General features: G+C 40.3%; 2 protein-coding genes and 1 long non-coding RNA gene across 4 annotated transcripts; 1 reads left to right on the forward strand and 2 right to left on the reverse strand.

Annotated features, from left to right (window-relative positions):
* The first annotated feature begins 4 nt into the window (after positions 1 to 4).
* On the forward strand, positions 5 to 26415 carry cdc73 (cell division cycle 73, Paf1/RNA polymerase II complex component, homolog (S. cerevisiae)). Its single transcript, XM_086203185.1, has 17 exons — positions 5 to 172; positions 1049 to 1154; positions 1279 to 1348; positions 1467 to 1529; positions 3947 to 3999; positions 4425 to 4513; positions 4865 to 5078; positions 7340 to 7438; positions 7932 to 8010; positions 8792 to 8856; positions 17900 to 17957; positions 20641 to 20676; positions 21186 to 21273; positions 24333 to 24494; positions 24944 to 25044; positions 25377 to 25518; positions 25630 to 26415. The coding sequence occupies exons 1-17, from the start codon at positions 42 to 44 to the stop codon at positions 25664 to 25666; spliced, it is 1593 nt and encodes a 530-aa protein (XP_086059311.1). The 5' UTR covers positions 5 to 41; the 3' UTR covers positions 25667 to 26415.
* LOC147261236 (beta-1,3-galactosyltransferase 2-like) lies at positions 8770 to 14305 on the reverse strand. 2 transcript variants are annotated; one of them, XM_086203187.1, is made up of 2 exons: positions 13612 to 14305; positions 8770 to 11716 (listed from the first exon to the last, which is right to left on the reverse strand). In XM_086203187.1, the coding sequence occupies exon 2, from the start codon at positions 11521 to 11523 to the stop codon at positions 10258 to 10260; it is 1266 nt and encodes a 421-aa protein (XP_086059313.1). In that variant the 5' UTR covers positions 11524 to 11716; positions 13612 to 14305; the 3' UTR covers positions 8770 to 10257. The 2 variants fall into 2 exon arrangements, with proteins under 2 accessions (XP_086059313.1, XP_086059312.1); XM_086203186.1 differs by having other exon boundaries at positions 13555 to 14305.
* Positions 26311 to 28000, reverse strand: LOC147261237 (uncharacterized). The gene is made up of 3 exons (XR_015115727.1): positions 27975 to 28000; positions 27687 to 27864; positions 26311 to 27256 (listed from the first exon to the last, which is right to left on the reverse strand). It is a non-coding gene; the product is annotated as an uncharacterized LOC147261237 (long non-coding RNA).

Genomic DNA, 28000 nt, shown 5'->3' on the forward strand with positions numbered 1-28000 from the left:
GGGGGCCTTGCAAAAGCACTTCTACATCAAGAGAAGTGAAGATGGCGGATGTATTGAGTGTTCTTCGTCAATATAACATCCAGAAAAAAGAAATCGTCGCTAAAGGAGATGAAGTTATATTTGGAGAGTTTTCCTGGCCGAAAAATGTCAAAACCAACTACATAATCTGGGGGTACGTCAATGTAAATATATCTATATGTATTTTGTGGGCCTCCGGCTGAAGCTCATCCGTGCCGTGTGCTGCTTGTCTGAGAGCTCCGATGCTACCAGATGCTAACATAACTCCGCGATTCGTCGTACTTCAAACTTAATACAGGGTGGTTACTTTAGCTTTGTGATTCAGACTTGTTTCCTAGATTAGAGGTCATAGTGAGCAAGTATTTGTAGATGTCACCCTATCTTCTTCAAACTTTTAGTTTGTCGTTACAATATGCACAACAAAAGTTACTGTAGTGTGTGATGCTAATGTTAATCACGCTAGCTGGCGCTTAGTTGAAATTTCCTTGATACTCTTGTGAATAATGAGAAATTAAATAAGGATTTAGTTTCTAAAAGTACTTATACTGTAAAAATAATCTCTTACAGTTGATTTAATTGTGTTAACCTGCAGGGTAACTTGTTTGTTGTTTCTTAATAACATGTCTAATATCTATCACAGTACTTTGTTTAAGGGCTGGGCAATATATTTATGTCGATGGCGTAATGCAAGGCTAGATTATAGATTATTTCTATCATTATAGTAATTTGAATATCGTCGTATTGCATAATTGTGTTCTAATCCTGGTTTTGAATGCCTCATCAGATTTAAGGTCGTAATTTCTGAATTTTTAACTTGAACGAACAGTTATATTTACATGCTGATCATTTATCAAAAATCGCATTGTGTTAACATTTTGTGAAAGCAACAATAGTCATCCCTACCACATTGTCACAATATAGGCATGGAGGTATTGGGTCAAAAATCTCATGACATTGGATTTAAACCTGCATCAGTTTGTTGCTTCTATTAAATCACTTATTTACATTTATTACTCTGTTATATCCTCAGAACTGGTAAAGAGGGCCAGCCCAAAGAGTACTATACCTTGGACTCTATCTTGTTCTTACTCAACAATGTACATCTCTCACATCCGTCCTATGTGCGAAGAGCTGCAGTAAGTATTATTGAATAGGCTGGATTTTGTCAACGGCCATTTTACAGGGTGGAAAGTAATTGAATTATTCTTTCTTTTTATTTTGGTGAAATAATAGTTTTTTGTTTTTGTTAAATTTGTGTAGACAGAGAATATACCTGTTGTCAGGCGACCTGACCGAAAGGGCTTGCTGTCCTATCTCAATGGCGATAGTTGTAAGTACTCAGGAGATGAACTGTAAGGTGTTCAGATGTTGTAACAGACACTCACACGTTCCACATTCAAGCCCGTGATGTAGGAGGTTAATAGTTGGTGTTTTTTTCCCCTTTACAGCAACATCGACCAGTATCGACAGAAGTGCACCCATAGAAATAGGTTTGCAGAGACCAACACAAGGTAGGTTTGCACTGTAATTATTACTTGGGATTTTAAGTTCCACCGGTTAATCATGATTCTGTGATTTCAAAACAACATCCAAATCATTTCAGACTTTGAGCTTGATTACTGTTTATGAATGATTTTGTGTTTATATGTTAAAGGATACTGTAAATATTTTTGAACTAAATCAGGGAAAACACAAATCAACTGTTTATGGCTGTTTACTGAAAATTTCAAACATTTAAATCAAGGCACATAGTGCTTGCAATAAAGATATATTTTGATAAAGTCTGCAATTTAGTTTTCAAGTAAAAAGTGTTTGCCTAAATAGCATCTTTACAGCTGTATATTTATTTATTTATTTTGGGGAAAATATTAAGTTAGGTCATTGACATGAGCAAGATGAAGTTGGTTAGAAGTTCTAGATCTGTGGTATACAAACTATTGTTTCCCTTGGAAACCCCAAACTAAAACTTTACGATGTACCATGAGCCAAAAAACAAAAACAAAAGTGTCATTCTGCTGCTTCATCACAATATGAAAACATAAATTAATATTTAAAGATAATCTTTACTTCACCAAAGACAAACAAAACTGTATGAATTGTTATTTACAGTATATGCATTTTTTTATTTGGGAAAACCCTGTTCTAAATATTGGTTTCCATCTAGTTTTGGATATTGAAATGCCAGCTGGTGCATCTTGGACACAGCTTAGGTGATGAATCCAGGGTCATAGGGTGTGTCAGGTCTTAAATCATTTGACACTATCACCTGGGCAGCCCAGGCAGGGGTGAGCCACCCCCTACTTGTGTCCAAGTGGAGGGCTATACCACCCCTCTTGATCCACAACCACCTTGATGCTTTTCTTCAGCTTAAATTATGTTCTTGCTCTGATACCAAGGAGACAGGGTGACTCATTTATGGACTACCCTGGAAAGGCTCTTGCAACCTACCTCAATGAGCTTTCAGCAGGCATTTCACCCATTCCTTCTGCAGTCCTCTACCCCATCAAGATACTTAGCCATGTTGCTCTTGTAGACCTCTTTCATTCAGTCTTCCCAAGGGACGGTGGGTTCCAGTAACACTGTTTGCTTGTAACACTCAGATGTTAAGACCATATCTGGCCTGAGTGTCTTTCTTGCGATATGGTCTGGGAACTTAAACTGCCTGTCTTGGGCCACCCTCAGCTACCAGTCTTGAACTGTTTGGGTGCTGATGTTTGGATTCTAGTACAGTTGCTGTCAGCTACTTTCCTCAGCACCTGGTAATGGTGGCATCTGCTCCTCCCTTCTCCCAAGGCTTTTGGGCAGCATCCTGAAGATGTGCTCTAAAGAACCTCCTGCTGGATACATTGGGCATGCTGGGGTATTGGCTAAACCACAGCAATGTAGGTTGATGGGCTTTGAAGGACATCATACAATGACTGGATCAGAAATTTGAGTCCGGCTGGTTCTGACCTCCGAAAGTTCTACTGATTTGATCCTACAGGCAGTTGAGTGGTCCTGATTAGTCCAAGCTCCATGCTTGTGCCTAGCCACTGTCCTGGCATGGGGTTCCTCTTCCACCTCTGCACGGATCTCTCCCCTGATCAGCTGAAGCCCCCCCCCCCCCTTTATATCAATGAGGTCTTGTATAGCTACCAATCCTGGGTCGTCCAGATGCCACAGTGTCAACCGGGATGCTGTGCCTCACTTCTGCGGTTCCACTGCCTCCTGTGCATGCTGCTTCCTCCTTGTCCTGGCTCTTATGCCTGCAGAGGAGAATGGAAACTGCAGCTCAGTTGTTAGCCCATAGAGGGCAGAGAAGCCATAGGCATCCTGGCACTCATGTTGCTGTGACTGTCAAGTGGTCCATGAAGGCTCTCATTGGAGGTTGAGGAATGCTGTATCTGGACCAGGAGCACCTGCATCCCACTTTTACTGTGTTGACAAGCATGGTCATTCCCAAAGCAAACAAGGACACCGATATGGTACAGCAAGTGACGATGGCTTTCTCTAGGTGATGTCATGCAAATGTTTTGTCCCTGAAACTGCTGTAGTAGTCCAGTATGAGGTCTTTTGATCTCTGGAACAGGATGTCTTGTCAGCACTGCTGCTGAAAGTTTATGTGCAATGGATCCATATGTGTTGACAAGGTTAAGTCAGACCTGGATAATTACTCTGCCCTTACTGAGACTGCATCAAATAAGATCTCATAAGATAAACCTTTATTTGTCCCTCAATTGGGAAATTGGCACTGTTAAAACAGCAGAACCAGAGAAGTAGCAGCAGAAAAAGTACAAGAGCAATAAATAGCAGAAACTATAATAAACTACAATCAAGCTTAAACTGCTTTTTTTTTTTTAGTTTAAATGAGTGCTTTCAGTGAGATAGACATCTGTATGTAATCAAATAAGTTTTGCACTGTCAGATAACATTCTTCGTTCTCTTTTAGTCAAAAGAGCAGCAGATGAGGTGTCTTCTGAAGCCAAAAAACCAAGAATTGAGGTAAATTTACATTAATTATACTGAAATGTTGAGCATGTCACGTTGATTATACAGCAGTTAGAGTCAATATGAAATTATATTTTATTGTAGTTGTATACTATATCATACACATCATCTCTATGAGTCAGTGTCCTGTGTCCCCTTTTGTCAAAAACTAGGGAGGGAGCAACTTGCCTAAGTGCAAAGAAAAAGCAACAGTAGTTGATCATGTAATCGTAAGGTTCCATATATAATACAGTATAAATAAGCATCCAGTAGAAGATTTTTAAATGAATCTTGCAGTACAGTTTTTATTCTAAATAAATAAGAGACTGTAAACGACACGCTTACACAAAGAATTTGGCGGTTATATGCAAAAGTGCAGTGTATTGTGATTTAATTTGTGGTGTGCTAATGATAATTACATCGTTTATTGTCATCCTCAGGATGAGGAACGTGTGCGTCTGGACAAGGAGCGTCTGGCTGCCCGTCTGGAAGGCCACAAAGAAGGCATTGTACAGACTGACCAGATCAGGTATAACCCTTTTTACTGTGTAAAATGGTAAATGGACTCAATTTTATATAGATCTTTTCTGCCTTAGCGGCACTCAAAGCGCTTTACAGTGTCGTCACATTCACACACTCACACACTGATGATGGAGGCTACCATGCAAGGCACCAACCTACTCATCAGGAGCAATTATGGGTTCAGTATCTTGCTCAAGGACACTTGGACATGGTCACCGGGGTCGAGGATCCAACCAGCGACCCTTTGGTAGCTAGACGGCCGCTCTACCCCCTGAGCCATGCCGCCCAATGTAGATGATTATTGCATATTAAAACCTGTGCCCGCACAAAGACTTGACTTATTCTCCTGTTTCACCAGATCCCTGTCTGAGGCCATGTCCGTGGAGAAAATTGCAGCCATCAAAGCCAAGATTATGGCAAAGAAACGCTCCACCATCAAAACCGATCTGGACGATGACATTACCCTGAAGCAGAGAAGCTTTGTGGATGCTGAAGTGGATGTCACTAGAGACATTGTCAGCAGAGAGAGGGTGTGGAGGACAAGGACAACCATTCTCCAGAGCACTGGAAAGGTTAGAATCCGCTTAAAATTAATGGTATTAATTATCACAGTTTCCCTCCTGATAACAAGATCCCCAAGGGTTTGGGACCACACAGTGTCTGTTAGACCAGGAAAGAACATTTGCATTTGAATCATAAATTCAAGGTTTCAGCTCTTTAACTTTTGACCAAACATAACTTTTTGAGTGTATGAATAGAAGTATTCAGACTCTTAACCAATGGCAACACATGATATACCATTTTATCATATCTGTGGATTTGTCATTTCATTGATACAAACAGGATAAGACCAACGTCCCAAGTGTAATGGTTTTGTCCTTCATCACAATAAAAAGGTGTGTTCTAAAAGCTGCAGAACCAAGCCACATTGAAGGATTCACAGGGATGTAGGCTTGCACCAAATATAGTAGCACAGCTGTTGATGTTTCCCAAATGTGGATTTTTTTGTTGAAGGCTCGTGTCACACGTTTAAATCAGTGTCAAATAAGTCTTACCTAGAATGGTCGAGCATTCTGCACAATCATAGAACATGAACCTGTCTGGTGTCATTTCTGCAGGTTTTAAAGACAGATGGTTCTGTTGTCCATTATGAGAGAGGAAGTGCAGTGAGGAGATGCTGGGCAATCAGATCTACATTGAAATAAGAGTGTATCCATTCTGAATAGTCAAGAAAATCAAGATGGGGCTGTCAGTGTTGATGTTACGAAAAGGGAAGGGATTTATCTTTTTATTCTAGACCACTTTTCCTCACTGCTCTCAAATCACCTCTGATGTATAGGTATCAAACAAACCTAGTCGTGGGGAAACTTCCAACGTTATTAAAATGTCCCAAACATGCCAGATAATGTTATTTTTAACCATTAGATGGCAGCAAATTACAATTTTTCTACCCTTATTGATTCCTAAAATGAGGGCTTTCCTTGGGTCGTTGAAGGATTTTGGAAATACTCATCTTTACATCAATAAAGTGGTGATTGGCTGTAATTTGAAAGCCAAAAGAAATTGTTTGGATTTTTATGTACATAACATCATTTTTTTTTTTTTTATATACAGATTTTGTTATTTAAAATTGAAACACGATCAACAGAAAGTTTCAAATCATGTAGTGGAGGAATACAATTTCAATGGACAGGAAAATATTTGAAATTTATATGAATTAAGTAACAATTGAAATCGACAGCTGCTTCAGAATACAGCATTTTGTAAAGACCAGTTGATCTCTGACTCCTGTTTTGATATTGCTCTGCCCTAAATTTTGCTGTTAGTGTCAGAACCCTCGATGACTTAATCTGCATTAACTCAGGAAGAGGCTAGCGGCAATGTGACAACAACAAGAGTGTGGAAAATCTGAGCAATTTACTGTCTTTGCCAAAGTGACAGGAGCTGTGTGTACGCAGCTGCAGCCATCTCAGGGTCTCTTCGACATACCAGCGTGTCCCTGTGTGTTCAAGAGGAGGAACACCATGGAGGCAGTGTGTCTGTGTAAACTCAAAAACCTTCTTTCAGATATGGTACTGAAGGGATATGCTGATCCACATTTTGGCAAGCAACCCAATTAAATGTATTTCACAATTCTTTTGATTGTCATTATCAGCCACCTAAATGCTTAAATCACTTTCCAAATCTGATCCATGCCAATGTCGTCAAATCTGAATTCGGATCTCTTTGCCCATTGTGGTCTCATTATGATTCTATTCTTATTCTTTTTAATGTTGTTATTATTATTATTATTGTTACAGACAGTGTTTTTGTCTGTCCTTCACGCTACTGTCTAGACAACTGATAATGTTGGCTTCTACAGATTGTCTAGACTAGACAGGAAGACAAAGGGTTGTGCTTGTATAAATTTTGGGTATCGATAAGGAATCGTGAATTCTTCAATCTCAGAGGAATGAAGATACATCCTAACACTGTTGACGTTGGCAACATCCCAGGTTTCTACCTGAAGAGTTGCTTTTCATCCTACATGACACGCGTGATGTTATGAAACTCAGTTTACATACACATACTTTGAAAAAAATAAGAATATAAAAAGCTTCTCACTTTGTATCATGCGCTCAAGTGCCTGAAATGGCAGTATCTTAATGTACTCTTGTAGATTTGGCCAATATGTACAAGTGCTTTAAAGGAATTAAAGGTGTTTTATATGATTTGTCCATTTTACATCAAAAACTGTCATGTGCCCAGAATGAATTTTCCACCAGGAATAAGAAAAACAATTTAAAAAAAAAAAATCTGTACAGGTCATTAAATCTGTATTGCTCCTCTGCAGAACTTCTCCAAGAACATCTTTGCCATCCTTCAGTCGGTGAAAGCCAGAGAAGAAGGGCGAGCCCCAGAGCAAAGACCTGCACAGAACACCGCCCAAGTGGTGAGATTTTAATTGTTTTCATGTATGTTCTCTAGCCGAACAATTTGGGAATTAACCTAATTGCAGTTTTTCTGACAGTACAATTGCAATTTGATTTGCGTTTGTTTTTTGTTTTTTTTCCCCTCCAAACTTCAGCGAAATAGTCACAGTGTAATAATTTTTGAAATGTGATTGATCAGTACTACTTGATGTCAGTGTATTTATATATTCAGTATTGTTTAAACTGCATCTGGGATCATGGATATGGTTTATGGGTTTCTATCTTATTATTCATCCTAATAACTGTTTATTAAATTATTGTTAATTTCACCATTGGACTGAAAAACAAATAGATGCTGACTCCAACTCAGTTCTAGTGACTCTCTGCCTCTTCAAACATACTAATCACATTGGCAAGGATTAACTTGATCGTTGTGTTGAAAGGCCTGTGGTTTGTATGAAGCCTGTGTTGGCAGTATTTATTGACATCTTTGATGATTTCCTATCATCCCAGGACCCATCCCTAAGGAACAAGCAGCCTGTCCCCGCAGCCTATAACCGATATGATCAGGAAAGATTCAAAGGAAAAGAGGGTGAGTTTTATTTCTGCTTCTGTGGCTAATTTTAGTCCTGCACACTTAAAAAGGAGATTGTGTTTGTGTGACCATTTTCCAAGTAATTAATGTTTTTTGCACACATCTGAGTGGTGACACATTCCAACAAATATTCACGAGAAGTCCAAGACAAGTGGGTCTGGTCTGAAATGATTGACTTCTCTCCTCATGTAACAGCTCACGTTGATCTAGAGACATGATTTATGTGTTATTTTGAAAAAGGACCTGCTCCTCGCAACCCCTGTTAATAATAAACTAGACATCTTTTGATGCTAAATACATCTGGAATGACAACTTTTGTCTTGAGTGATTATTGAAATTCCATGGAGTTTTTTTCCACCTCTGCCCACTTGTGAGCATCCAAGAGGAAAAAATACGGCAGCCACAGGGGCTAATTGACACACTTACCTGTAGAGGATCTCTGAAACACCACGGCTACAGCGAGAGTTGGGGGTGTTCAAAAAAATTGAATGCGGCCATGATGATGCTGTCATCAGAGCTACAAGTATCTTCTCCACTGTTGTTGGGTTCAGCTTAGCAGATATCTGTACTAAATTGCATTGGGATAAATGACTGTCCTTTTTTTAGATGGATTATCATTTGTAGTTCAGTGTTTATTGCAGACTGTTTTAAATACTGTTATGCATACACAGTACTTGTTTCATGTGTATCTGTTGTCACTGTCACACAATAAGACACAGTTAAAAATGTTGGTAATTTCGGCCAGTAATCTGGAACTGACTGTGTGGTGTCTTCTCAGAAACTGAGGGTTTCAGGATCGATACCATGAGAACCTACCACGGCATGACTCTTAAGTCAGTGACGGTAAGAACAAAGATTTTCTTGTTTTGCTTGCACTTTCATAAAAAGTGAGAAGAATTTAACTTGATACAAATTCCCATTACACATGTGGACAGACCCCAGCAGTATCATCTCTGGGCAATAGCTTTACTGAAGTCTGTTCTCAATAAAGAAAAAAACAGGATGTGTGAGAAATGATCAAATTAAATGATTGTGGACATGTTATAACTCACAGCATCAGTTAGTTACTGGTTCAATTATGGAATTAAAAGTCATATTTTAATACTTCTAGAATAACTTCTGACTGATAAGCAAGGTCTCTGTTGCAGCATAATGAAGCAGACAGGGAATCAGCACAAACAGGAAATTCTTTATCTGATTCTTTTGAATAAAGCAGATCATTGCAGTGTTTAAACTAACTTCAAAACCACTTTTTTCATCATGTTGCATCTCCATGATCTTTGCTGGAGTTTTGATGAGACAGACCCCACTCAAGTGTAGGGCTGGGTAGAGTTAGAAATGTTGGAACCTTTACTGATACATTTACTAAGATAATGGTAATTGAATGAAATCAGCATTTGTAACAAATATTTGGTAGAGTTTGAGCTCTTTGACATTTTCACACTCAAAACTGATTCAAAACATATTCATACCATGAAAATCTAAACAATTCCACCAAAATGTGGGTGAAAATAATTTGTCTGGTAATACTCTTTAGATGTATGTTTCACCATGTTGACATTTCAATCAGTTTTACATCATAAAGGATATGGTACAACTTGAGATTTGCTTTTCAGTTATTGGCATTTTGACTTGAAGGATGAGGAATCCTGCAGTTCTCAATAGTATTGAAACAACTTGATTAATAGCATAACAGCGTTCAGAGTTTGATACCCTGCTCCACTCATAAAAAGGTTGTTTTGTATCAGCTGTGAAACGTAAGACAACATTGAATCAAATTTGAATTTATTGTTTTCCATCTAATTGCCATTAGGGGCTCAGTATCGTGCTCAAGGATACTTGGACATGGTCACTGGAGAAAATGAGGATCGAACCAGCGACCCCTCAGCCACTCTACCACCAAGCAATGCTGCCCCTTAACAACATCAACCTTTTAATGAAAACATTTTGGCACTGTATTGACCCCCTTCAGGTTTAGCCTGTGTCTGCATATATTAAAGACACTGTAGATTTGCCATTATTACAAAAAGCACCCCAGTGAAACAATGGCAACGCTGATCTTTTGTAAAATAGTACTTTTTACATAAACTGTCCAGGTTTACTCAGACCTATAAACACGTCATCTTTATACAAAATTGGCAATTATTTCTATTGTGCTTCATCAGTGTTTTCACAACAATAATGCAGAATTTATGTTTGTATTGATTAAGATGTATGTATTGATGATATCAGCTATGTGCTTTTTCAATTACTGCGGTGGTCTCCATTCATTCTATGGGAGTGTGCTCTTCCCGCTCTTTCCTTATAAGTGTTGATGCAGGCATTGTGTTTGTTGCTCTGCAGGTGATGCCAATATTTAAGCAGTTCATTGGGATGAAAGCCATGTGATGTGATCAAATGGCTGTACTTGCAGCTTGAGTAGGACACTCGCCAGTGGTTGAACAAGAATCCGTTTGGTGGTGGGGTGGGCTCAATCCGCAGTTTGGCAAGGCATATTCCCACATACACATCCTCTAGATGCAGATAGCGGATACTTAGAGATGCTCTGTAAATTTTCTGTGCCAAGTCTCCAGAGAACACGTATCCTGTTCCAGAGCAGAAGGTGGGATACTTCTCACTTGGGTACAGCTCAGGGGGCATGTACCACTTGCTGTTTTTATTTCGGTTTGGGGCAAATCCTCTCATATTGTTCCCTGTGAAGTAGTCCTTTTTGGGCCTCAGTTCTGGCCTGAGCAGCTTGTGGATGAGGTACTCTGTGTTGACAAACATGTCACTGTCCGTCTTCATGACATAGCTGGCCTGCAGGCAATGCAGTGCCACCCAGTTCATTCCCATCAGTGTCTTTATGGTGAGGTTTTTGTAGGAATCAAGAAAGTCCTGCTGAATGATATCATGATGCCTCCGGCTCTCTGCTTCAAGCATATTTTGCTGTAGATTCCCCAACTCCCCCTCATTCTTACCAAGCAGAAACAACCGGATGAACCCCAGAGATGGAGCCACACTCTCATTTCCCCATGTCTGCCGTATAGCATTCCTTGCTTCTACCTGCCGAGCCTCTGTGGCTATCAGCAACACCAGAAATGGAGACAGTCTGCTCTTTGTACATTTGTCCGGCTCATTGATTATATATGGAAAAGGCCCATGGGTTATTGTGCCATTAAGGTTTCCCTCCTCACTTTGGCTACTGTTTGCCACCAAAGAGTTCTCAAAACCCTGAGGGTGGGAGACACCCCCCCTCTCTTGGGAGCTGATGTTAGCTTCAGCCTTGGAAGATGGCTGAGGTAGAATTACAAACCTCCAAGTTGAATGTTTGGCGCTCCCGTTCCATCTGACATTGGTGGTATGAGGTCTACCACCTCCATACACCACAGGGTGGCCTCTCCACCATGGCATGCCAGTGAACCTCGGCAGCCAAACCTGATAAACCAAAAAGATCAGAACGCCCAGCAAGGAAAGGAGATAGAGAAACTTTGCTGTGTGTGTACAGCAGTGGCGTCGTCTCCACTGCATGGTTCTGGCGGCGATAAATCACTGTCGGATTTCCAAGCTTCTGATCAGGTTTCAGTCACTGCTGGCAAAGTGGTCTGTATATGGGGGGCTGCCAGAGGGGCTTTCATATATTTAAATGACTTTTGTTGTTTTTTGTCAGATTGTTCAGGTACGAAGGGCCAATCCGCTCAAATGTTGCATGTCCAGTGGTTGCCTTGGAGACAGTGGAGAGAAGAGGATATATTCAAATAATTATATAGACAGCATGTCACACACATTAACCTCTTCCACTCACAGCATATTTTGAGGAAAAAACGCCTAAAAAGACATACCCATAGTAAATGTGGAATTACTACACTTTACTAAAGGCTATATGCATGTTCTTGGTGTCCTTGGACATCTAGGGACTTCAGAGAATGTGTTCCAAGTGTCAGAAGTGTTGTATCTGTCATTAAGCCTGAGTAAATTGGAATAAACAAGAGGAAAAATTACATTTTTTTTTTACTCTCACCAAAGTATTTTTTTTTTTGACAGAGGAAAACACTATGCTAGCAATGATTTCACCCAGACACCACTGATTAGCTTCATCCACTCCTTGAGCACAAATTTACCAAAGTTGATAGAATTTGGGCGAACAGTGAAGCCTACATCAAGGATTTTGTAAGGATACACCCTGGCGAGAACTCAGTTTTCAAATTGTGCCAAAGGGATTATTTTCTACCTCCTGATGAAAACTGGCTCCAAATTACAATAAATTTTAATTTTAGTTGTCTACTTCTAATTATTGAAGCTTTTGGCTTTTGTTCAGCGGTCTGCCTTTGTCTGTGGGGCGCTGCGTGTAAAAGACGGCGAGACCGCATAGTTTGCGCAGGTTTTACGCTCGAAGTTTTACGTAGCTGGGATTTGTAGTTCTTGGAATGGTAGGTGTCGATCGATTCAGTAGCTTCTCCCCTTTCCAAAGACTACAAACACTGCCGTAAAGAAGAAGTCTATGCGGCACTATTCAACTTTGATTCCGCTGTGGTCGCAAAATTTAAATGTCCCGATTTCATACCAAAACAGATTAAAATCACCACAAAAAGGTAACGTTTGCACTAAAACAGACACCCGACCCTGTTTTGTGAGCATTAGAGTCCAAACTTTGATAGAGAATTGAAAGTAAACTTTGCCGTTTAATTTCAGTACATTTTTACAGCGCCCAATTGCGTCCAGCGTTTTTCGGCCCTCCGGGCTATAAGGGTTAAGGTCAAGATCATCAGTTTTATACTCCTATTGTTGATTCACTGGAGACATTGTATTAATATGTTAGATCTCTTTTGGGCATAATTTTGTAACAGAGTGCACACTATTTTGTAAGGGTGAATATCTGTTTTGTGGTTAAAATTCTCAGCAGTTGTTGTTTGTGTCAAATACATGAACAAGACAAACACTCAAAAGGGTAGCAGTATTGGCACCAATTGTGTTCATTTATACCACGTTAGAGCAACTTAAGCTTTCGTTTACATTTTATGTGGAACCATTAGACTGTCAGATCTGGTATCCGCTCTAGACACCTGCACTACTGAGTTTCTTTGTTACTGCACCACATATCTCTTTGTAATTGGTGTAAAAATGTAAACATCAACTGTTTTCACACATTTTGCCACTTACTGATTCCATGAACACTAAAGTTTTGTTTCCTATTTTATTGTAGTTTAATGTATTACTAGCGGGAATATTTAATATGAATACTATGTTTAATTTTTTTGAATGATTTGAGCAATATATGTGTGTACTTTTTGCTTGTAGTAAATACAAGCTATCACAGGAAATATGCGGATTAAATAATTTGGTAACAGAAATTATGAAAGAGTGTATTTGCATATAGAGCAGTGAAGTGAGATCAAAACTAAAATGGTCACTGGAGATGCATGTTTATGCCAAGTGTGGACACTGACAAGAGAATGTTTCTCTGGCATGCATCAACAGAAATAAAGGTCTTTCCTTTATAAGACCCACCCTTTACATTCTGTATGGTACATGCACACTGATTTAATTACAAAGTTGTCTTGCCTGTAGCGTTGCCTTTCATGTATGTTCGCTTTTTAAGCCTTCATAACAGAAGCTCACCCACACGAATCCAAGCATTCTCATCTTTCAGGCGTCCATTGTTCCAGAACGTGGTGAATTTTAACTCATGCACGTTTATCCCCTTGTTTGTGTGTGAAGCTGTTCTTCACTGACATTGGATCAAATGGCCGCATAGTCCTCTTCCAAGCACATGTAGTTATCCACTACACATAGACACAATCTCGTCTGTGTGTGCTTGGGCAGAACATGTGTCAGAGCTCCAGCGTTGCAGTCTTTCTGTCTTCCTTGGCGCATTGTCCCCAGAGGCTTGATGCTAACGGTGCTGCGCTGATGCTACAGCCTCTGGCAAAAGGGAGAAGAGTCAGCAATTGGAAGTTAGCTGCAGCCCAGGGTCCTTTCAGTGTCCTCGCTTGTCATTTTGTGTACATCATAGCAGCGGTGGATAGATCTCTTGATCCATCAGCCTTTCATTTCTCTGCTCAGCCTTTCTTCTCATTTCAGTGCTGATCATTGTCGCCTCTCGCTCTTCCCCTTCAATTCACGTGCTCTCGTATTAACATCCTTCTCCATGTGCCTCTCTACCCCTTTTGTCTCAATTTTCCTCTTCTCACCCAATTCAGCATCCCCTCACGCTCTGTTCTTTGCTCATTATATTGTCTGTTACAAGTCTAGAGGGGTGAAATCAGCGGGGGAGGAGGAAGATGAACAGGATGTAGTGCTGTGTGTTGTGGGTCTGTTCTGAAAGGCAGCTCGAGGCTTGGTGGCAGCACGCTCTCCCACCACGTCATGCCGTCTCTGCTGCTATTGCTTCCTGTTCTGTTAAAGGGGAGGGGGGTTGGGCTCCTGACCTATTTGTATTCGCACCCTCTCACCAGTAAGAGAAATAAAAGTATTATGTCAATTTGGTGGGCTGTTAAACAAGAGGAGAAGGGAGCTTTCATGATGAGCCTCAGAGCCCTTGATGGTTCCTGATTGGCTGATCCGATATTATGCAATGATGCATTTAGGCTGTTTTTTGTTTTTTGTTTTCTTTTTTATGTATTGCATGCTGAATGATGATGATGAGAACAGTAAGTCAAACGAATCTGCCACAATCTTTAAATTTTGGTAATCTGCAACACTTAGCATTCACTGCCCTGCCAAGTCATGGACCCTCCTACAGAGATGAAATAGACGGGCACAACTTGAAGTAGTCCACACTGTCAACATTCTGATTGGTTGCCACCCATCTGCTTCTAAGCTCATCACCATAAAATTGCACATGTTTCAATGTAATTCAGAATGCTGTTAGTAGCTGCCACTGATATCCACTCTTTCAGAAAATGCTCACTTTGGTGCCCAAGCCAATTCTTGTGTTAACATACAGTTATAATGCCAGTTAGACTGACAGCAGTCAGACAGCTTTTTTTTTGCAAAGAGGGCAAGGGCAAAATGGATGCTTATTTTTCTCATCTGATGGTAATCAGAGTCCCTTCACTCAAGCCCTTTTAACTGACTCCTTTTAATTTTGTAGCTTTTCTCAGTGGATTTACACAGGATTTTAATTCTCTGAAATGTTGGGTGTGTAGGATGTGTCTTATAAGCTCACCACTTAGCCATGGAGAGGTAAAGGGCAATGGAATATTACGCTGGGAACAACTCCTGTCAGGTTAGGAAAAGATGTAACAAAAGGTACAAGATTTCTGAAATGCCTAGGTTGTTAAGCCGTTAAAGACAGCCTTTTCATTGCAGGAGTATTTGTCCATTGGTACACCTCAGATACAGAATGGGTGGAAATGATTATTTTGGTGACAAATTATTAGGGTTGAATCCAAAGCCTAAGAGAAATGCATGATGAAACAAAGAGGATTTTACTTGAATAATGTAAACTGAGCACAGTAACCTCAGCAAATGGTGTACATCTGTGCTCTTCTGATCTTGTGACACATGACCACTTATAGTTTGGCAAAGATACTAAGATATTATAAGACTTTAGGGATCCCTAACTCAAAGGAGAAATTTTCTTAAGATGCAAACAATGCATCTTTGCTACCATAATGATAAAGAATTTCATCTTGGATCCTTTGAACTTTCTTGTGCCTAATCCTCATAATTTGTATGTAAGGTTAAAAGATGGTCTGACCCCAGAGCCTTGAAGTTGGTCGGAGAATGAACCTGTGGGACCTTTCATAATTCTTTCATAATCGTAAAGTTGTAGTCTGAACATTTTACTAATCAGTAAGTGTTCACTTAAACTCACAGCGCCAGCGTTGTCTAGATGGGTAGCTGTGTATAGACTGTATGAAGGTCACATCCATGCAGAACGTTCTAATTCGGTATTACTGGTCATTGCCAACATAAGTATGATAGTTTATGAGGGGTGGAACTCAGATGTTCTGGAAGAGCTGACTCAACCTCATCTCACAGCAAACCTTGCACATCTGTCGTGGACGCCCGGTAAAGTGTCCGGTGTAAGCCATCTCTGAGTCTTCAGCCTGTTTCTTGTGCCTGACGAATTCCTTCATCACATAAAATTCCTCTACACGTAATAAGGCAGAATGTGCGCTACAACCTATTTTTTTAACAAACCATGCCATGCTCCAAGCTGGCCTAATTAAACTGTAATTGCTATGTAAAGCACACTGAGAGGTGTGTGCAGTCATTCTCAGCAAAATGCAAAAAATACTCAATACCTTCAGTAAAATGCAGGGTAGAGTCTCTGAAGTCACTTAACACATAAGTAGTCACCTGTTTTTATACTATAACACTTAATTTAACAAAAGAGGCTTTAGCTATTTCAGAGGAATTTTTATTGGAGAAAAACCTTTAATAACAACTCTGACAGTGTTGTACCATTATCCACTTACCATCGGGCCAATGCAAATTTCTTGGGAAGACACTGCATGTAGTATACATCTCTGTAAAACTGAAGTTTCCATACCCGTTTTTGTCAACCCAGTGAAACGTTTTCTTGTTGAAGTTTAACTCTGGGATGTTAGGATTGTTGCACACTTGCCAGTATTGACACAAATTCAGCCTAAGGTGGACCAGGTCTTCATGTGTCTGTAGGTCCCGTCAGCTCCTGCTCGCAGGAATGTCACCAGATGATAGATTACTGTTCAAGTGAGACCTCAGTCTGGTCACTCGTTTTAAAATTCTTCCCTTTTCTATACAAAGTGCAAGCATGCACGCACCCATCCAGACCGATGTACCAAACAGGGAATCAGTAATGAGGCGGAAGGAGAGGAGGATTAGCAGCTATCACTGTAGTGCCATGTTTTCAAATGAGGATTCCAATAACATTGAATCCAAAACAGCCACAGCCTTAAAATGTAACTTCTCTGCCAAGAAGTGCATCCATTATCTCCATGACAGTCAGGGCAGGAAGTATTACGTTTTTCAGCTAGTCTCACTTGGGTTAAAACCCCGGCTCAGGAATGTTTTCAGGGAATAAGGCATGCATTTCCACCGCAAGGATGAGTAAATTAGAATTTGATGTTCGCGGTGAACTGTGAAAACACCGTTTTGAGTACCACTAAGGTAGAAAGAATTGTATAAAATTGAGCCTGTTTACTTACCATTTAAAACAAAAAAAACCTTTGGAGATAATGCATAAAACAGTGCTTATAGTGATTTAAGAGTGGTGTAATGTGAATATTCAGTACTGATGATTGCTTCTTCATGTTTGCTGCTTTGTTTAAGTGGTTGACACGAATGGAACAGTACTGATGCTTATTTTACTATTTGTCTTACTATTGGTCAGCAGTTGACAATAAGTGAAAAGTATTGATGCTTATTTTACTGTTTGTCTTACTATTGGTCAGCAGTTGACAATAAGTGAAAAGTATTGATGCTTATTTTACTGTTTGTCTTACTATTGGTCAGCAGTTGACAATAAGTGAAAAGTATTGATGCTTATTTGACGACGTTATGCTGGACTTTATTTAAACGGTCATACATGACATTTAAATTTTTTTGTCTTGAAGTCAGTCATTTCATAAATTACCCTTCTTAGTACCTTAGAACAAGATTGATGCACAGTGACTATATTAAGGGTGTATCTTCAATCCAGGCCAAAATTTCATGATGTCGGTTGCACATGTTGGTCGTCTAGGATTAGCTAGCTCTAAAATTGGTATCAGGCTCAAAAGTCCCGTATGAGGTGACGCCCTGCTTTGCTGTCATCATCATCGTGTCTTGACTCACTGACCAGTGGTCCTCAACTTTGATAACTTTAACACCTCAGTTTTATTAACTATTAATTCACTCAAACACAAAGAGCACAAATTAGTTTGTTTAAAGGCTTATCGTGTTTGTGAATATGACCTTTGGCTTTCATTTTTTCCAGGAAGGGGCTTCTGCTCTGAAGGCCCAGACCCCTGCACTGCAGCCTGTCCCCCGTCCAGGTCTGTTTGAAAAATGTCCACGTACATGCAGCATGCTGCTTATTGCTCTCTTGTTTAATCCTGGTGTGGGAATGTTGCTTTTTTTATTTTTCACAAGTTACCAAAACAATTTTATTACTTCCTCTTAATAAAGCTCCACAACAATAGACAGTTTAATTCTTTAAAACAAAAATAAATGGGAGTAGTTAAAGATTACATCCTCATGTAAAGGCAACATCTAAGGTTGTTTAGCAGGTACCGTATAAAACCACTAAGGATATAATCAGCAAAGTAATGGAATTCTTCTTCCTCCAGAAACCTTCCCAGTGACTAGATCCTGGGAACGTACTGAGTGACTTTTACAAACTCACTGTCCAAAAAAATGCAGTGATGCATCATGTTCTTTCAGTATCTCATTTTTCATGCATTCCTCTTCTAATTGTAAAAGCAGTGAAAATCTCCCACTGGAGGACATTGTCAGTATTTTCTGGACGAAGCCGCCCTTCTTGTGTACGTGTACCGTCACAGTTGGGCTTTATTTTCTCATCACTCAGAAAATATTCAGTCTTCCTACAATGTTTGTCTTTTCATTCTCTACAATTCCTTCCTGTCACTGCTTGTGTATGGTTGACCTGACTTGATGTGCAGCTGCTTGAGTCCAGTCTTTCCTGCTGGTGCTGCCTGTCAGCTGTCTGCATTTGTCAGTTATATGAAGCCCACTTGGTATGGGTATCGTTTGGATTGTACTGATTCCGAGTCCAGTTCCAACTCTCAATATCGATTCCTGTTCTAAACGATTCTCGATTCCGATTCTTTGAGATGGAAGTCAACAGGTCACGGTCTATTCATCAGGCGATATAATTTTTTGTTCGAAAAAGCCTTAACAAAGGCCAATTTATTTATTCACGTTGCCAGTTTTAGTCAAAAAACAAAGATGTGCAGCCCAGTCGGATGTATATGGATATGATGCATGTACGACTCTGCTGGCTGGGGTCATCGGCTGCTTCACGTAGCAGCAGCAGGTTGTGACTGGCTAACGTTAGTGTCACTTTGCGAGCGTTCAACAACTATAAACAGATACACACAGTTTTAAGAATTGGTAGTCTACCACTTTAAGCAGGTTTGTTAGGAATGAGACAAGCATAGTTTTCACCTACCAGATTCTGTTTGCAACGAGTAGTTGCTGGCTGATGAAGGTTGAATGTCCGAAGTGGAGGAAGCAACGGGAGCAGGAGAGCGACGCAACAAGTTGAACACAGTACACTCGCTAATTGTTCCACCATGCAGGTGAAGGTGTTTCGTCATTTTTGTGGTGCATCCTCCTTTGGCAGAAGTTGTTTTTTTGCAGATGTTGCACTGTGCTACTCCGTCCCTTTTCAAATTAAAATGAAGCCATTCTTTCGATCGTTTTTTGTAGTCCATGTTCAGACGACTGATATTCTTGCTAGTGGGCGCATAGAGAAAGCCGAGCAGAGTAATACACACCCCGAAAACAAACTAGTGCGGGCACTCAGAACCAAAAAATAAGAACTGAAATTCTGAAAGCCGCTTAATGGTTCAGTACCCAACCATAAAGCCCACTACCCACAGCTTCTGCAGGGACAGTAATGAACAGTGAGGAGAAATAACATTACCTCACCAGCTCATCTGTCAGCCTGTAGATTTATACCCAATCTGAAGCTACATTTGAGTGTTTTTCTTTTCTCTTTTCCCTTTATATAAAAGCTTACAACATATGTAAAATGTCTAGGTGGGACGACCATTTATGGTCTTCTGGTGTAATTGTAGGTTGTTAAATGCTCTCAGACAACAGAAGACCACTCAGTCAGTTTCTGAAATCTGGGCTTGTTCCCCATTGGCTTGTGGCACATACTTTCACATGACTATAGCTTAGAAAATATGCTTGATTTCTGGATCAAACTGCCCCCCTGAAAGAGACTTTTGTTTGGCAAAAGAATTGCATGTCTGTGTGACTCCTCAGCAAAGAATTTTGTGCCAAGATGATGTTCTACAGCTTTTTAAAGACTGTGACAGTGAAACACAGTTGCATCAGTGTGTGTATGCGAGTCAGTGTTTCCACCAGGGTTTGGTGAGACTGTGGTGGGTGAACCTTGGACCTTGTAAGGGGTGCAGGGGCATGACACCCACTCCCCCACCACCCGGAAGAAGATTTTGTACATTTTTGAGCTAAATGCTTCAATCTGGTGCACTTTGAGAGCAAAGTAAGAGGCTAGATCTATGATGTTTTGTGCTCAAAACACAAAATCGGCTACACATACATTGCATACATTAGGGCCTTCAGAGAAGTGAAGCATAAGTGGTTAACTGGGTTGAACTGGTTTACTTTTTAGAAAAAAAGATATACTGGAGGAGCATACATTAGGGCTGAACAATTAATTGAAATATCAAAATGGCAATATAACCCAGTTCAAAATCACAGTATAACCCAGTGCAGTATCAAAATCACAGTATAGCTCTCAGGCATGTCTTGTAATCCCTGGCTGTGCTCCGTCCCACCTGAGGACACATCACAATTGTTTTCAATTCAACATGAGCATACCGCGCACCAATACTCTTGGATGAGCTATGCTAGCTCTTGTGACATTTGTTTGAGGAACAGTTCACACCAGGAAACCAGTTTCACTTTGAGTAACTAATGTTTGTTTTTGTCGTAAATGGATTTTCATTTCTTTTCATCTTGTAGTTTCACAAGCCAGACCACCACCCAATCAGAAGAAAGGCAAGTTACTTCTGTTTGGCATTGATGTGAATTACTGTCTACTTTTACAAATGCATGTCATTTACGAGATGTTATATTAATTTATGCATTTCACAATGAAATACACTGAAACATTTATATCGTAATAATATCCTGCATTAAATGCTGCCTTAACGAGGATGACGAAGTTCATTTTCCCGAACATTCGTTAAAGAAATGAAAACCTCCTTTTAAAATGAAGCATTTATAATCCTTTGTAGAGAGAAGTTATTACTTGGCTCTTACTCTACACTGCTGTCATTTGTTCATGTGTACCTAATAATGACAGTTAAGTAAATGACATGAGTGTATTATGTTATATAAACCACTATTATTTACATGTCTTTGCTCTAGGAAACTGCCCCTATGGCTCTTTCTAGCTTGTTCTCTATGTTGTCTGATAACTTAATAGCCTTTGTTTTTAAAAAAAAAACAAAAAAAAAAACTTTTTGATATATAACCGGTATATAAGACCTTTTATTACTTGACAGGGTCCCGAACACCCATCATCATCATCCCTGCCGCAACCACCTCACTAATCACCATGCTCAATGCTAAAGATCTTCTGCAGGATCTAAAGTAAGTCTGTTACACTACTACTTTTTTGATTCTCCTCATGGTGACACTGTAATGAACAAAAGGCAGCAGTTTTCTGCTGCCTTTGATGGTACAGTTGTTTTCTGAATTGACGGCAACATTTTTATTATCATTAAAGCACAGTTCATTCAGTATATCACACTTCATTGGGATGTTTTGATGTTTTTTTAAACGTATCATTCCATCTCATCGGATGTATCGGAGAGTGTAAACTTTAAGCTTATTGCTTGTTATTCATTGAATTTAATAAACTGAAGTGTAATTCAGCGCCTCATGTACCCCCACTACGGCTTGATCCTTCCAGTTGTGCCATCATCTCTCTCGAATTGCATCAGTTTAGTAGTGTGTTAGCAGGACAGCAACAGCCTATGACGCACAGCAGCCCACACGGAAGAGCGAGACACACTTTTAATAGAATTCATTGTGAAGTGTGATAGAACCAGGAATGAAAGCACAGACGTGCAGTTCTTACTGTGGCGAAAGGATGAGCTCGTTGGTAATAGAATATCAATGATAGATGATTTTTTTGAAACTACAAATAACAGATATTAGCACAGCTACACCGATGTGCAATGCTGGTGTGGCCAGTTTAAACAACCTTCAACTCGTAGTTTGACTAAAGGATGAACTGATTAGATTTTTAATACTTTTTAAGATCCACTTCATTCATGTATTTAAGGATGCTAAAATACCCTCAACCAATGCTGTGTATCTGACAGTAGTTTTTTTCTTGCAGAAAGCAGTTCAAATTTCCACGATAAAATCCTTGAAATGAACGTATGGGGTTTTTTTGTTTTGTTTTGTTTTTTCATGTCACGTGTTAAACGGCTGCTTAAACTACAAAGTCCACTCACACCGTTTGTGATCTGGGGGCTGCAAAGTTCTGCCACCTGATCCTTCTTGTGTGCTGAATTTGGGCCCAGAATCAGATTTGAAAATGTTTTTAATTCCACAAATCAAACTCATCCCCTCATGTAATCTGATTTTCGATGAGTACAAGATTCTCTGTTACCACTGAATGTGAAAACAGCCTTCTAATGTCACCGTCTGCAAATCCAACATTCTACAAAGTGAAACTCAAACATCCAACAGTGAAACAAGAAGATATTTGTGATTGTAGGCCATCTGGACTACATCATGTTTTTTAATCAGCTGCCAGTGGGACATATGCAACTGCAGCAAATCTGGGGTTTACCATACATCACACCTTCTGGGTTTTTCACAGAACAAGCTGCAGTACACCAAGCCCTCCTACAGACACTCGCATCAACTCTTTTGGAGAGAAGTGTTTAATCATAATCACACAATAGTCTTTTCCCCACTCTTTGTCCACCAGTACACATGGAGTGAGCAACTCTCAACAAACACAATGTGGGTTGAAGACAAAAAGCTCCAGCGCGTGGGGGGTTTGTTACCATTGCTGAGAGGTTGTCTGAAGGGTTTTTTTTTTGTTTGTTTGTTTTTTCGTGTGTAACTGAAGAAAAAGCTTTTTTTTTCTGCACCATGTCTTGTTACATCATACAGTAGCACACAATAGCGGGATAAAGGAGGGGAAGGAATTAACAGATGCAATTATGCGAATGCAGCTTTCCCATCTCCCACTGCGTTAAGTAGAAATGGAAGCTAAAAATTCTCTCTATGATCTGACAGCAAAACTTAACCCAACAAGTGTTGATTTGAGCTAAAAGCGAACAAAAATGACATATACAGGTAAGATCTGCTTTGGCGCTCTTTCTCGATGGTAGCCAGGTGCAAAGTCAATTGAAATTACTCGCTCATTCATGGGAGCATTGGACTGAGAATGTTATCCTCTGGTTTCAGCTCCAAACTGGGATTTGAAGTGATGGTAACTGTTCCAATTAAAACCTAACCCCTACATTGGGTCCACTTCAGAGACTGTAAATCTAAGTTCCATGGAGAACAACTTCTGGGGAGGTTATGTATTATATGTTTCTGTCTACTCCTACTCTGCAGTGAAAAAGCGTTCAGAAAATGCAATGCTATGAAATGGATATTCAGTTCAGCGCTGATTGACCTCTGACTTTAAGGTAGATTGTAGGGAATGTATTTTAATATATTATTATTATATTTTCTATTTTTCACATATGTGAACACTTTTAAATGAACTGGATGTTCTCACTTCGTTATTTTGTGTGTAAATTACTCTTCTCAGTTCATGTCTTATATTCGTGCATGTTTAGCCCTGACTGTATATAAAGATGCCCTCCACTCCCTTCACTTCTTGATAACAGTTTTTCTTCTAGTAAATAAACAATTTCCTGAAACCTTTTTATTTATCAAGTATTCTGCAGCACCTAAACATAAAATTTAAAATGGTTTGTTTGTGGTATGGATATAAAATATGTGTGTTGTATTTGTGTATGTTGGTGCACAATTAGCCTTTAACGAGTATTGCATTGTTTTTTGCAACCTGAAACTTGCACACGGCCGTACTGCAATTAATTTTGATTTATGTTACTACCCTGTTCTTAACACTCCAGTCCTACCAAAATTCTTTCAGCGACACTCACGTGTGAGTGTTTTTTCTCATCTGTGTGGCGGTTAACATGATTTCCTACTTTCACTTTTTTTTCTTTTCTTTTTTTTCTCTTTTTGTTTTTACTCTTGATATTGTGTTGACTGGCAGTAGTGCTTGCATCCAAGATGGTGGCAGATGAGCCTGCACGCAACCCTCATGTGTTCAGGGTAATTGGCAGCAAATGCAGCCCTGGGATGAAATCCTTCTCTAAGTCAGATTTCAAAATAGCTTCTGTTCTGCAGTGGTTTGACTTTATTCAAATTGGAACAGATCAAATGAAGGACGTTATCTCGTTATGTTATGGAGGACAAGGGATGCAAATGCTGTCTGGTCCTGCCTAATGCTGGTCATTGTGGGTACACATGCACAAATAAGGCAAGATTCTCCTTAAGCAGGTTACGACAGTGTTGTGAGTGTAATTTGTGCATTTCGTTAATAAACAAAACTGATAAGGCAGAACGTTTTTAGGAAAAGGAATAAGTAAACCTTTAAATCCTACCAGGTTCGTCACATCGGATGACAAGAAGAAACAAGGCATCCAGCGCGACAATGAAGTTCTGCTGCAGAGACGCAAAGATCAGATCCAGCCTGGCGGCACAACTCTGGCTGTCACTGTGCCATACCGCATCATTGATCAGCCTCTCAAACTAGCTCCTCAGGACTGGTAAGGATTCGTGTGAAATATATTCTCATGACACAATAACAGGCACCTGTGTAACGAGCCAGCCAGGACATACTTCCCATGCATTACCATTCGTTGTGCTAAGCTAACGAGCGCTGAGCTGGTCTCCGGGCCCCCAGCTCCTTAATGCAGTACAAAGGGTATCTTTATTTTTGTGCAGACTTAAAAGGGGAGGATGTGGTCTTCCATCAGTCTCAGTCACAGCTGACATCATTCTCCCATGATGTTAGAACTAAAGGTCTTTTATGTTACACAGGTCTCCTCAGCTCACAAACCTTGCAATGCAAGGGTCTAAAACTAACACGTTTCAAAAGAGTTAACCCATGACATGATATCCAGCCCACGTACCTGCCCACTTCATATCAACTGGTGATGAGTAGCTTGGCTTCCCGTGTCTCTTTCCAACATTGATCTGTGGATGTCACTTGCAGGGATCGAGTGGTGGCCGTGTTTGTGCAGGGTCCTGCCTGGCAGTTCAAGGGCTGGCCGTGGCTGTTGCCTGATGGATCACCTGTTGACATATTCGCCAAAAGTCAGTCACGGACTGTAAAGAGTTTCAAGACCTAACTAGTCATAAAATACAGCTGAAGCATGTGAAAGTACCCTTTATTTATTTATTTTTATTTTTGGCAAAAGTAACACTCTCCAAAATGGTGATTATGTAACATATAATTTTTTTGGTTGGTTTGTTTTTGTTTGGATATCGGAACAGGCATTATTCTGCATTTCCTAGTGTTTTTTTTTTTTATATTATTTTTTTTGTCACAAAAACTATTTTGGACAATCTATTAAGAAATGTAGTTGCAGTTGTAATTACACCCTACCATTTGTACATGGTTGTGTTTATGTGTGTGCTCCTTCCAGTTCGAGCCTTTCATCTGAAGTACGACGAGGCAAAGACAGACCCAAACGTGCAGAAGTGGGATGTGACCGTCCTGGAGCTGAGCCGTCACAGACGTCATCTGGACCGGCCTGTCTTTCTGCGCTTTTGGGAAACCCTTGACAGGTATTTGCTTCTTCTTTCTTGGGACACTTTTTTTTTGTTGTTGTTTTTTTATAGATTATGTAAAACCTGAAGTGGAGTTGACACCTTTCCTCCCCCTTCTTTGTTCATCAGATACATGGTGAAACACAAATCTCACCTCAGGTTTTAAGAGATCGCAGCATCCTTCCCCTGGAAACCTGACCCTGTCATCCAAACCGCCACCCCCATCTTCCAAAATGATCCCCATGGTAACAGGAGAAGAATGGCAGAGTATCCAGTGGACTCCTCCAGACAATTCTTGGAGGATTCCTGATGCAACATGCTGGATACGTTGCTCTGGACACCACAGACAGAGGAAATTTAGGGGATTTTTTTCTTCCTTTTTTTTTTTTGTGACTGTTTTCTTATGATTCCATGTAGTCTAGCAAACATACCAAAATCTGTTTTTTTATATAAAAAGCAAGATATTGTGGAAAAGATTTCAACAAAATAAGCATATGTGGTGGGGTCAAAGGGAGAGGAATCGACTGAAATTCCTATGGGTAGAAACAAAATGACCACTGAGTTTAAGGAAAGAGACTTTCCTGTCTCGTAATTTTTGATTTCAATTAAATTCTGGGTGTTGGTGGTCTGAATGTACATATATGATATAGCCTGTCAGAGACACAGCTCTTGGAGCAGAGAAGTGGACACAGGTAAGTGATTTGTTAATACGTTAGAAAAACTGGCTCAATTAGTCAAGCAGACAGTTCTCAGTTCTGTTGTCGGGACAGCTGGGCACATCTGTGGAATATGCGATGACCTTGTTCTTTTTCTGCTTTGTTGATGTTGTGATAGAGAAGAGAAATGATGGAAACTATTGCTTTAAGTCATCCCAGGAAAACAGACAATAAATCCTCAGTGAAATAAATCTGTGCACTTTTGTTTTATTAAAGCTACAGTCTAGTGTACACCTATGTAACGGCTTGTAATTGCAAATATCTGATCAGCCAATCACATGGCAGCAACTCAGTACATTTAGGACTGTAGACCAGGGTCAAGAAAATCTGAATCTGTTCAAACTGAGCATCAGAATGGGGAAGAAAGATGATATAAGGGACTTGAGATGTTGCGTGGCTGTTTTCGCCAGTCAGGCAGGGCTGATATTTCAGAAAGTGCTGACCTGGGATTTTCATGCAAAACAATCTCTTGGGTTTACAGAGAATCGTCTGAAGAAGCAGCAGTATCCAGTGAGGGGCAGTTCTCTGGGCCGAGCACTGTTAGCACTGTTGGCTCACAGCAAGGAGGTTCCAGGTTTGAGCCCCAGCTCGGGCACAGGATCTTTCTGTATGGAGTCTCCATGTTCTCCCTGTTCCTGTGTGGGTTCTCTCTGGTACTCCAGCTTCCTCCCACAGTCCAAAGACATCAAGAGGGGACGAGGCTGATTGATACTCTAAATTGACTGTAGGTGTGACTGTGAGTGTGAATGGTTGTTTGTCTCTATGTGTTGGCCCTGAGATGGACTGGTGACCTGTCCAGGGTGAACCCTGCCTCTCACCCAAAAGCCACTGGGATAGGCTCCAGGTGGTATCTGGCACTGTTGTGTAACAATAATTGCAGATTTTGTTGGGGCTGGGCTGGAGTTTTCTGTCTTTGTAGGGCTATAGTGTAGACATGCCTGCCGGTGGACCCACAGTCTGCTCTTGGTAGATCAGTCGTGTCACAGCCAGAAGCATCAACACACATCTGAGACTGTCCGCCTTTTCACATCTGTTTGCCCCTATGATGACATGGAGTGGAAAGTGACTGAAGAGTGTGTAACATTCACTGAAGAAAAAATATCCATCTCATGAAACTCAAAGATGAAACCGCTCTGCTCCTCAGTGGTTAGCTGAGAAACTTTTTAGTTTACGTTGGCTAGCAGCGATCTGCCATGAGGTCGGGATAAACTGAGCTTGGGCTCAGTATCGTGGTGGTACCACAGATTTTGTCAACTGCAGATGTATATTCACTGCAAGGCTTCTCTTGCAAATGCACAGTGGAAATCTTTTCAGTGATTTTTCCTGCTGAAGCAGCAGATTAAGTCTGTAGGGATTGTTGCCTAAATGAAAACTAATGAACTCTTTATCAGCAGTGCTCAGTCAACACAGCAGGAGATTAAGAGCCTGCCTCTGGCTGTTTTTGGAAAAAAAAAAAGAGCAGAAAATCACCTGTGACAAGACTGGAGGCAATTCGAACAACAATCAAAGGAAAAAGAAAGATGTTCCACGACGTTCTCAGTGGGTTCTCTGAAACCACACCAATGAATTTCATTCGTGTCAGCAAAAGCCCCCATCGATGATCCATCAGATCAGTTGTTTTCAGTCCTGGAAAGTTTGAGAAGAAAATCTAGAATGTGAGACAAGGTGGAGATTTAATGAGAGGAAAAACAAGAATTTAGAGAATGAGCCTCCTCATTAATCAGCAGGTGCAGACGGACAAGTAGAACGGATTCACACCTCTGAAGACAGCACTGTTGAAGTAG

This window comes from Aulostomus chinensis, chromosome 5 (assembly GCF_037954235.1).
Source record: "Aulostomus chinensis isolate RoL2024-O1b breed Wild chromosome 5, RoL_Achi_v1.0, whole genome shotgun sequence".
NCBI classification, from domain to species: Eukaryota; Metazoa; Chordata; class Actinopteri; order Syngnathiformes; family Aulostomidae; genus Aulostomus; species Aulostomus chinensis.